Consider the following 9,597-nt stretch of genomic DNA (forward strand, 5'->3'; position numbering starts at 1 on the left):
ACAGCAACAACAAAGAGTTGATACCGGTAGCGATTCCCATTCCTTAACTTGTTGCACGTAAGTTGTATGTAACATATTTGTTTTCATACCGTTAAAGTAGCGTCTGTATTTTCACCAGAAGTTTGTCAGACGTTATAACATTATCAGACGTTATATAACGTCAGACGTCAGACGGGAGGTAACCCCCTAGCCATATACCTACGGATGCAACAGCAGACGACACGCACGATTTTCGAGCCGCATCTTCTCATCTTTAAGCCAAAGCCAAAGACGCTACCGTAAACGGGGGCTTTTTGTTTGTACGACCACGGCTACGGCAGCATGGTCACGGTCATTCCTGTACTTTCCTGTTGGTTGTTCGTCAGCTCACACTTGCATTGAGTTTTTAATTTTCGTACGAAAATGTTCGCGCACGTTCGGTACACGGACAAGGTTGAAGCTGTACTGCCAGTTAGCCTCATTCAAAACTTCAAACCGAAGCACGTCGAGGACTTTGACGCATCGTTGAAGCGGACGTTTTGGCAGGGACATGACGAGCCTATAGGAGGGTACTACACGGCACAGGTGCTGAGACTAGGAGGTAAGGAAAGAACCTTTCAAGCACCATATGATCTAAAAATTTGTTTTTGCATGGATTACCTCGTTGTGAACTCCATGGAACTCCACGTGCAACTTACGAATAGTTAACGTACGAATAATAGTTTTATGTTACTGGAAGTTACTGTATATGGGTGTAATTCGGAATATAGACCGGTGACGTTCCCGTAAATGTACCGCTCAAACAGACATGTGCTTGTCCTGTTTTTCAGAAACAAAAGAGGACATCATTGCATATCTTATACAGAGTGGTCAGTGTGTCCCTGCTATCATTGAAGGACCGTACGTGCCCTCTTCGGAGACCGTAAGTATATGCGTGTAGTCTTCACAACAATCTGTTTGATGTGCGGAAATAACACGTTGAAATGTCAGACATCGGCATGTGTGACTTCTGCTTCCTGTGTTTTCCGATCACTTCCGTCAATTCGTTAATCGTTCGGAAGCATAGCCAATAGCTGACACCAACGGCTCCCCTTTTTTTTCCCAGATAGATAGAGCCTGAGCTTTTGCAAACGACGAAAGACTTGACGAACGACGAAGCTCCAACCAGCAGAATGTTTATTACACACGCAAACACACTTAAGTAGACAGACAGCCAGACCAGCAAAACTGAGCCCGAAACCAATAAGGTCTAATTGCAAGCTTAAACGTAAAGATGTTGACACCGATGTGTCTGGATGGGTCATAGTAATACAGATTAGAAATAGCACCAGCCAAGTCCACCAAAAGGAGGGTCTCGACGTTTCGAGACCCATTCGGATTCTTCAGGGGTGACTAAAATGGTCAAGGGAGATTGTTTTTATACTGGCAGACTGTTGTTTTGAGGTCAGATGACGCAGGCCGTGGACGTATCCGCTAGGCAACAACCCGATGGACATTTCCTGGGGTTGATTGGTTGTGCCAGGATTCCAAAAAACTGTCTTTTCATGTGGTTTGATTCAAATTCCAGGATCTCTGTGGTCCCGAAGTCGATGACATGGTCACGGCATTAACAGTGTTCCGCCAGCACACTTCTTTCCAAGTCTGCTTTTCGGACGTCGTTTCTATGTTGTCTTAATCTCTCCAAGAGGTTATTTGTTTCCCTCCGCATATGACGCATCATAGGTAGCACACGGAATCTTGTACACCACACCTTGTGCTCTCTCCTTGGGTGGCCGATATTTTGGCCGAGGAATGCTATGACCGAGAGTGGTCACAGGCTTGTGGGAAACATTGATTCCTTCTGTTCCCAAAATTCGGGCTTCACTAATGCTTCTCACATATGGGATGGTGACTTCGCTTAGCTTTATGTGGAGGCTGGTCGTCTAAAGGGAGGACTGAGGAGGAGGGCTGTTTTTGCCTGTTGCGAAGTCACCATCCCATATGTGAGAAGCATCAGTGAAGCCCGAAATTTGGGAACAGAAGGAATCAATGTTTCCCACAAGCGTGTGACCACTATCGGTAATTGCATTCCTCGGCCAAAAGATCTACCACTCAAGGAGAGAGCACAAGGTGGTGTACAAGATTCTGTGTGCCACCTGTGATGCATCATATGTAGGGGGAGACATTGAACCTGCTGGAGAGATTAAGTCAACATAAAAACGACGTCTGAAAAGCAGACTTAGAAAGAAGTGCGCTGGCGGAACACTGTCAATGCCGTGACCACGTCGTTGTCTTCGGGAACGCTGAAATCCTGAAATGCAATCAACCCCAGGAAATGTCCATCTGGTTGCTGCCCAGCGCGTACACCCACGGCCTGTGTCATCTGACCTCATCACGACCATCTGCTAGTATAAAAGCTCCCTTGGCCATTTTAGTCATCCCTGAACAAGTCGAATGGGCTCCAAAACGCTGGGGCTCTCTTTTGGTGGATGTTGGTTGATGCTATTTCCAGTCTGAATTTCATAAAACCTGTGTGAAAAACGGGCTACTGCAAGGCCACTAGTCTCTTCAACGACGGGTGTACAGCAACTGCAGCCTGCCTTACACAATTCCTGGATGTTCGCCTTTCTTCGTTTGCCCAAGCTTAGGCTTTACATATCATGGATATGATCCACCAGCTTGCCTGCATCTATGCCATCTTGTCTTTTGCTTAAAGGGACCGAAAAGTGAAAAATAACCCCCATATTTTTGCCCACTGTCGTGCACAACATCGTTGTTTGATAAGATACAGAAAGCATTACTTCTCAATTCCGCATATTTTTTACGTATAAATATTTTGAAGATTGCCGGAACATGGACGGTGCTGCCAGCGAACGGCGAAAAAGAGCAACTTGGGTTTCAGGTCCAGGGCTCCCAGGGATTGGTCAACCCTTACCACGTGAGAGTTAATTTTGTAGAGAACAAAGCTGACGCACATTATCTTACAGCTAAACGCCATTTTAAAAATGACGCTCACTTCCATAGCTTTTACGTTAATAAAGCATTCAGCTACTTCGCCGCTACGAGCTACGATCCGCCGCGCCATCTGCAAGGCCGTCTGTGTCAGGCCTCCACAGCTCCCCGCATTTGCGGCAGTAGAAAAATAAAATCACGTCACAGTCACGTGGTATTACATCGTCAGGCATCATGACGGATGCCCATTGGCCGCAGGAGGATGCGCGCTCCGCGATTGGTTGATAAAGTTTCGAAATATCTGACAGCTCACTTTTCGCGGGCAGTCGGCCAGGCGGGCAGCTCCAAGCAAGGTCGCTGCGTCTCTGCGGCTCGCCGATGTCGGTTGACCACAACGACCAAAGAGGAAGTGTATGCGCGGATTTGTTCGTGAGTTATAGTGACTCTGGCCATGTACTGATCTCCGATAAAGTGTCAACCTACGGACATTCTTGCCGAGTCGGAACTGGAATGCTTGGTGAGCTGACGCCTGAGGAACACTTTCGAGCGCTGTCGCATTTTCAAATACAGTGACTAAGAAGAGAGTGTTCGTAACGACAAAAGTATTTCCCGTGACTGTGTGACCCACGATGCATCGCCAGAATGAGAAGAAGATGCTCATCTGTGAAACGCACGCACTCGTGGACTTCGCTCGCCTCCAGAAGTAGACTGTCTGTGTGCTTTGCAAGTTCGAACTTGGTTTGGTTGCTGTCTATTCAAGGAACGAAACGTCCTGTACGCACGGTGAATATATGAGTCAAATATTTGAGTTTATACGTTGCACCAATAAATATGTATTTAGCCTATCAAAAATGTCTTAGTTATTTTGGAATAACGGGCGCCAGGTATAAAAACCAGTAGAAGTCAATGGCAGCCAGGGCCGGCCGAAAGCCGAGCCAAACGGAGTGGTTGCTGATTGGTTGGCTGCTAGGCATCACGACGCATTTTCATTGGTCGTATGTCCAGTGTTGCCTGAATTATCTCAAACTATGGGCTCTATGGGGAGCTGTGGGCGCCTGGTCTGTGTTATCGCGTTTATTGTTTACGTCGTGGGTGGTCGTGTTGGTCGCGCGAAGAGATGTTGAAGAGATGACATGTTCGTGGTTGTTGTGTCAATTATTCGAGAGGCCTACACGTGCCTGGTGTAGTTTTGGTGTTCGGGGATGCAAAAATCATGTTCGTTCACCATCGGCGGCGGGCGTTTTCTACCACAAGATTCAAGAAGAGAGTGCGCGAAAACGAATGTGGTTCGAAACACTCGGTTATTAGATGTAGCAGTCGTGTCGTGTGTGCTGAGCTCATTTTGCTGCCGATGACTAAGAAGATGCCGTAGAAGGCGAATTGCGAAGACGTCCGAAGGAAACTGCCGTTCAGTAACCAGTGATTTTGCTTCACCGAGGTGACGAGTTCAACACAACGTCTTAGGTATGTACAGGCGTCACACATGTATAAATTATAATATAGCGACGACGTATTTCATTTAACTTATGTTATCCTACTTGACCCGTACTCAACATTGTCAACATCAACACATTTAATTTTAGGGGCCTTCCAGTGTTGAAGTGGCTCAAAACTGTTTCGTGTGTGTGTGATCCAGGCACTGACATGACAGAAATAGCTGAAAACAGGTATGCAAAGTCCACAGATGGAAGCACTAGATTTGTTACGTGTTGCAGACATTGTGACATTTTTTTTAGTCTTTGGACAGGTGCAGAACATTAGTATGACGTCAACAAGGGGAGAAGAAACTGGTGAGAACTACTAGCTTGTTTGAAGGGTACGAGAATACTTCCTGTTGAGATGTAGTTGTGACTTTATGACTAAGGAACGCTAATTAATTTTCTAGAGATGCATACTCTACACTTGAATGCCCAGTGAAACAGCAAACGTTCATTGTCTTTGAAGTCCCACTACTGGAATTGTTCAATGTGTGTCAGAGCTGCAGTGAGCCATGCAAGGTTACCACATCATATTGGTCCTAAATTTGCAGAGTTCCCCTATCTCGGACGCAACTGTCATTTGTCTTTATTGCTGTTCCAATCCTACCTTCTCAGAGATTAATGTGGTTCACCATACACTGCATGGGTACTGCCTTTCTCTATACTCATGCTTTCGGTTTCTTGTTCTGTTGAATAAATCTTCACTTGAGTTTGAGAGCTATCATGCTGTCTACTGTGTTTGCCCCTCATCTATATTGATGTGCTGTAATGGTATAGCACATCGACATGCCAACAACCTACCAAACAACCTTGCTTAGTCCTACTGTTGGATGGAAACTACACGATGTGGTAACATCTACATATATAAAGTTTTAATCGACGGAGATTTGCTGTTTTTGTACAACCTTCATTGTACATTTATTTTGTCTCACTTAGCATGCCTGAAGAAATGTTCTGATCTTCCTGATGATAAATGATTATGATTATGATAAATGATAAATGATTATTGTTCCTGTAATCTTTTCGCTAACAGAGAATACAAAAGTGAACAGATGGTAAAATATAACTAGCTTGTTAAATTCAAAAGGGAAAGACGAAACTGTTTATACTGCTCTTGTTTATTTTGTTGCAGGTTTTACAACTCTATCAAGTACGTCAAAACATCAGAGGGCAGGAAGTCCTACTCTGTTTCCTAAATCCCTGGACAATAAAAAAGAAAGATATAGTTCGAGTTTTGACAAAATGTTGCTTCTGCTGTTATATTATATTTCAATTAAATGTTACGATGCATTTGTAGTGTACACTGAAGCCAGTTTCAATTTGCCGGGCAGTAAAAAGTACTTTACAAAAGTACATCTCAATTACAGTAACAGAGAACTTATGCAATAAATTATTTAGCCATTTTGGAGTACTGTGCACACCAATGGTGCATGGTTAACTTTGAAACCAGATCAAGGGTTAATAATACTTGAAGTCAGCCCTCAAGTCCTTCTTTACAAATGTTGGTGACGTCTAATGGGTGACGTGATAATGAATCAGTTACAAGTACTACTCCGTTTAGCAAAACAGAGTTAATTAAGTGTTAGATCCCAATCTTGGTTCAATTATTAGTTGACATTTGGAAACGTGGTCACTAATACCCCTGTCAGACGGCATGCTCGAAGGACTTCGGGGAATTGTAATTTGCAAAAAATGACCTCTGACAGCCGTGTCAGACGGCAGATCAAAGGACCTTTCTAAGAAATGACCATCAATGCGAAAGGAGGCCCCCAACGACACTTGAGGAGCAGAAAGGAGCAATCTCGACAACAGTGTTATGCCATTGTACCCTCACGCCCAATGTAGCTGAATGTAGGAAAACCTATAAAATGCGCATAATGGAGTGAAACTGTGTAAACGTATTTAGATACTATTTAGAGAAGTGCATATGGCTTCTGTATCTTGATTTGTGGCACACAGACCAACTTCAAATTTCCACAGCAGACAGGGAAAACGAAACCGAAAAGGGAGCCGCTGAGGGCAGTCAGTGAGGAGCACTCCTTTCCCGCCTGTCTGGCAGGCGCCCCCGAACAAAGGTCATTTGAGAGGCCGAAGGCCATTTCTCGCAATTGACATTTGAAATGCTGTCTGACTAGGGTATAAGAAGTATACTAAAAGGTTATGAACACAGTTCAGGTGAATGACACTGATGAAAATTATCTTACTTACTCCTCACATGAGACTCAATTGAGACATGAGTATAACCTACAAATACATCTATGCCCACAGGTTACTTAACCCTTCAGGAACAAACTAGTAATTATAATATGTTGTTCCTGAAGAAATAAGGGTTTTCCGTTCAAGTAGCGCGTAAAGACCACACGCCGCTGCCGGGTTGCCATGCTCTTCGGTTTCTCGGATGTATGTGTGGCGGCCCGTGGAAGACGATGACGACGCGCCTCTGCTGCCACGCGCTACGGCGCTGGCACGGCAGTTCTACCGGCACCGTCGTAGTGTGAGGCCACGTCCATCTGCCCGCTGGGACACTCCATCATCGCCGGTCAGGACTCATGTAGGGGAACACCACCTCCTCTACATTTGGTGACCCGAACAACGAACACCATGTTCGGCGTATTTCGGCCATGCAACATCCTAAATTTTTCGGCAAAACAGCAGCGAACCACCCTCTAGCAGGCAAGGCGCACCGGGACCACTGTTCCACCGGGGACCCGCAGGGAGACCAAGTACGCTGACTTTCCGGCCTCCACCTGCTTCATGATGGTCCTCCCCGGCACTTCTCTGGCGGCAACTGGCATTCACGCTGTCGTACCGGTCGCGGTACTGTCGCCCACTCAGCAACTCAACACAATCAGCAACAAACAGCTCTCAACAACGATCACTCAACGCACTCCCTCAGCAACAAGCAACGCAGCAACTCAACGCCACGCAACGCACTCAAGCACTCAACCACTCAGCACTCACAACTCATCTCTGGAACCCGCCCGGATCCAGCGCCCTTGTTCCCGCCATCCCGCTGCTGCATCAACAGCCACAATCGCAAGCCGTATCTCCAATCGTCCACCATCCACGAGTCGTCCTCATTCTCCTCTTCATGGTATCGACGCGGACCTCAACCGCATGCACCGCTCCGCGTCTGAGGGGGGGGGAGTGATGTGGCGGCCCGTGGAAGACGATGACGACGCGCCTCTGCTGCCACGCGCTACGGCGCTGGCACGGCAGTTCTACCGGCACCGTCCTAGTGTGAGGCCACGTCCATCTGCCCGCTGGGACACTCCATCATCGCCGGTCAGGACTCATGTAGGGGAACACCACCTCCTCTACATATGTAAAAGACACTTGCAGTACTTCGGTGTCAAGGCACAGTATTTCGAAATATTCGTTAGTTCTGATGCAATCGTCTGTCTGCTTTTTACACGCATTCTCTACCCCTCGGCAGCAAAAACCGTAGTATCCGTCGGTTTGCATTTCACACATAAACACCTGCACGACGAAAGAACAGCGCTTGTTTCGGCTTACACAAGAGCTTCTCCCTCATACATGGAAATTTCACAAAGCAGTTCATGTTCACGGCACGGTGACCTACTGCTGAGGACGAATGTGACTCCGATTAATCTCTGGACGAGGAATCTTCTGCTGCGAAGAACACACTTTCCAGCACGCTAACGCACGAACAACAGCTCTGTGTGAGCGACAGTTCTCGAATACGGAATTCCAGCGCACTCATGTCCAAGAGGCTCGACATTTTCGACATAGAAAGTGGTCACAAATGCCCACTGCCATTTTCGTTTTCGCCGGATTAGCGCCCGGAAGTGCGCGTATTACATGCGTCCTCGACAGATGGCGCGGGGTCATGCAATTGTTGACAGACTGCTCGGTTTCCTACTAGGTCCCTGGACATGCAATTATGGAAAATTCGATTACAGAAAAACTACAGCGATTTCAGCGGAGTTCTTTGATATTTGAACTTTTGAAGGTTCAAGCTTCTCGCTGAACATAAAGTTTTGATAGGTTTATATTCACTTTTCGGTCCCTTTAATTTATTGCCACCTTCAAACAGTGTATGAAATGCTCTTGTTTTCCTAGGTCTCCAAAAAGCAAACAGGAAACGTATCTTCGAAGAATAAAAAGAAGGCCAACGCGGAGACACGTCGACATGAACTCAAGGAGATCCTCAGAGAAAGGAGCACTAACGCCTCTGACCTAGAAGATAAAGTGCGTAAACTAAAGGAGAAGGTGCATCTTCTTGAGGCAGAGCTTCTAGAAGAAAGACAGCTGTGCCGTAGTGTACAGAAGGAGCTGATAAGGGCATATTGTAGGTTGCTCCCTTGCTACTTGATCTAGCGATCTGAAACAGCCTGTCAATATGTAAGAAAAATATCTTTTTCGCACAGCCAACTGCAGCTGCCATAAAATGACCTGCAGTCAGCAACAGCCACAGCCACAAGAGCCAACAGCCACAGTCACAACAGCAGCGAACACCTTCCTCCAGCTACCTGCAGGGACAACGGAAGCTACACTTGTGGTAATATATTTTCCTCACATTTTAATGTGACCGTGTTGCATGCTGCCACCCCAACAAAAAGCAACATCAGTCGATAGCCCATCACACAAACCACACTGTTGCAAACTCACTTAGGTAAGGGAAGGAGGGTTATTGAAGAAATCGTGTAGGGAGCTCTGTAACACTACTGACATCCTCTTTTCTGTAGTCGGCATGCCTTTGTCCATTCTAGTTCATTCCCAGTGACCTCCTAAAGAAAGGAGGATAGTCAAAGTGTGTGACACTCAGCATCCATGTTTCTTCAGGTTTCTCTCTCTCTCTATTGTGTTCTTCAGAAAGACTTCTACAGCTGTGTATTTCTTGCTTGTGAACGTTTCGAAATCACCCCATAGGCATTACACTGCTTTTTTAAGTTGTTATTCACATTTTCATTTAACTCTGTCTGTGTATGTTTTCTCAGGACGACCATCCCGTGTTCACGTTGGATGACGTTGTGGTTTGTCCTCCGCTGCAATACAGTGACGATGTGGGTCACTCATCGACCACCGCTGAGGTCACTCAGGCCTCTTCGTCGGATCTTGAGCCAAGCAGTGTTTGGTGCTCCCTGAACCAAATGGTTCTTCCTGCATCAACGAGTGAAGAGGAGCACAGTAACAATGGTGGCCAGCTCAGTGGCACATGCAGCACTCCCACTGGCATCGCTCCTCT

General features: G+C 46.3%; 1 protein-coding gene across 1 annotated transcript; it reads left to right on the plus strand.

The window, feature by feature from the left end:
* The first annotated feature begins 389 nt into the window (after positions 1 to 389).
* On the plus strand, positions 390 to 8,729 carry LOC135389461 (uncharacterized). Its single transcript, XM_064619508.1, has 3 exons — positions 390 to 580; positions 810 to 901; positions 8,472 to 8,729. The coding sequence occupies exons 1-3, from the start codon at positions 403 to 405 to the stop codon at positions 8,727 to 8,729; spliced, it is 528 nt and encodes a 175-aa protein (XP_064475578.1). The 5' UTR covers positions 390 to 402.
* Positions 8,730 to 9,597: the final 868 nt, after the last annotated feature.

The sequence above is a fragment of the Ornithodoros turicata genome, chromosome 3, assembly GCF_037126465.1.
Source record: "Ornithodoros turicata isolate Travis chromosome 3, ASM3712646v1, whole genome shotgun sequence".
In the NCBI taxonomy this organism is placed as follows: Eukaryota; Metazoa; Arthropoda; class Arachnida; order Ixodida; family Argasidae; genus Ornithodoros; species Ornithodoros turicata.

What these genes read in the sequence shown, in the direction of transcription:
- LOC135389461 (XM_064619508.1), top strand. Translation starts at nt 403, where the DNA reads ATGTTCGCGCACGTTCGGTACACGGACAAGGTTGAAGCTGTACTGCCA. An exon ending in ACAGGTGCTGAGACTAGGAG is followed by an intron (nt 581 to 809) that starts GTAAGGAAAGAA and finishes CCTGTTTTTCAG; the next exon opens with AAACAAAAGAGGACATCATT. An exon ending in ACGTGCCCTCTTCGGAGACC is followed by an intron (nt 902 to 8,471) that starts GTAAGTATATGC and finishes TTGTTTTCCTAG; the next exon opens with GTCTCCAAAAAGCAAACAGG.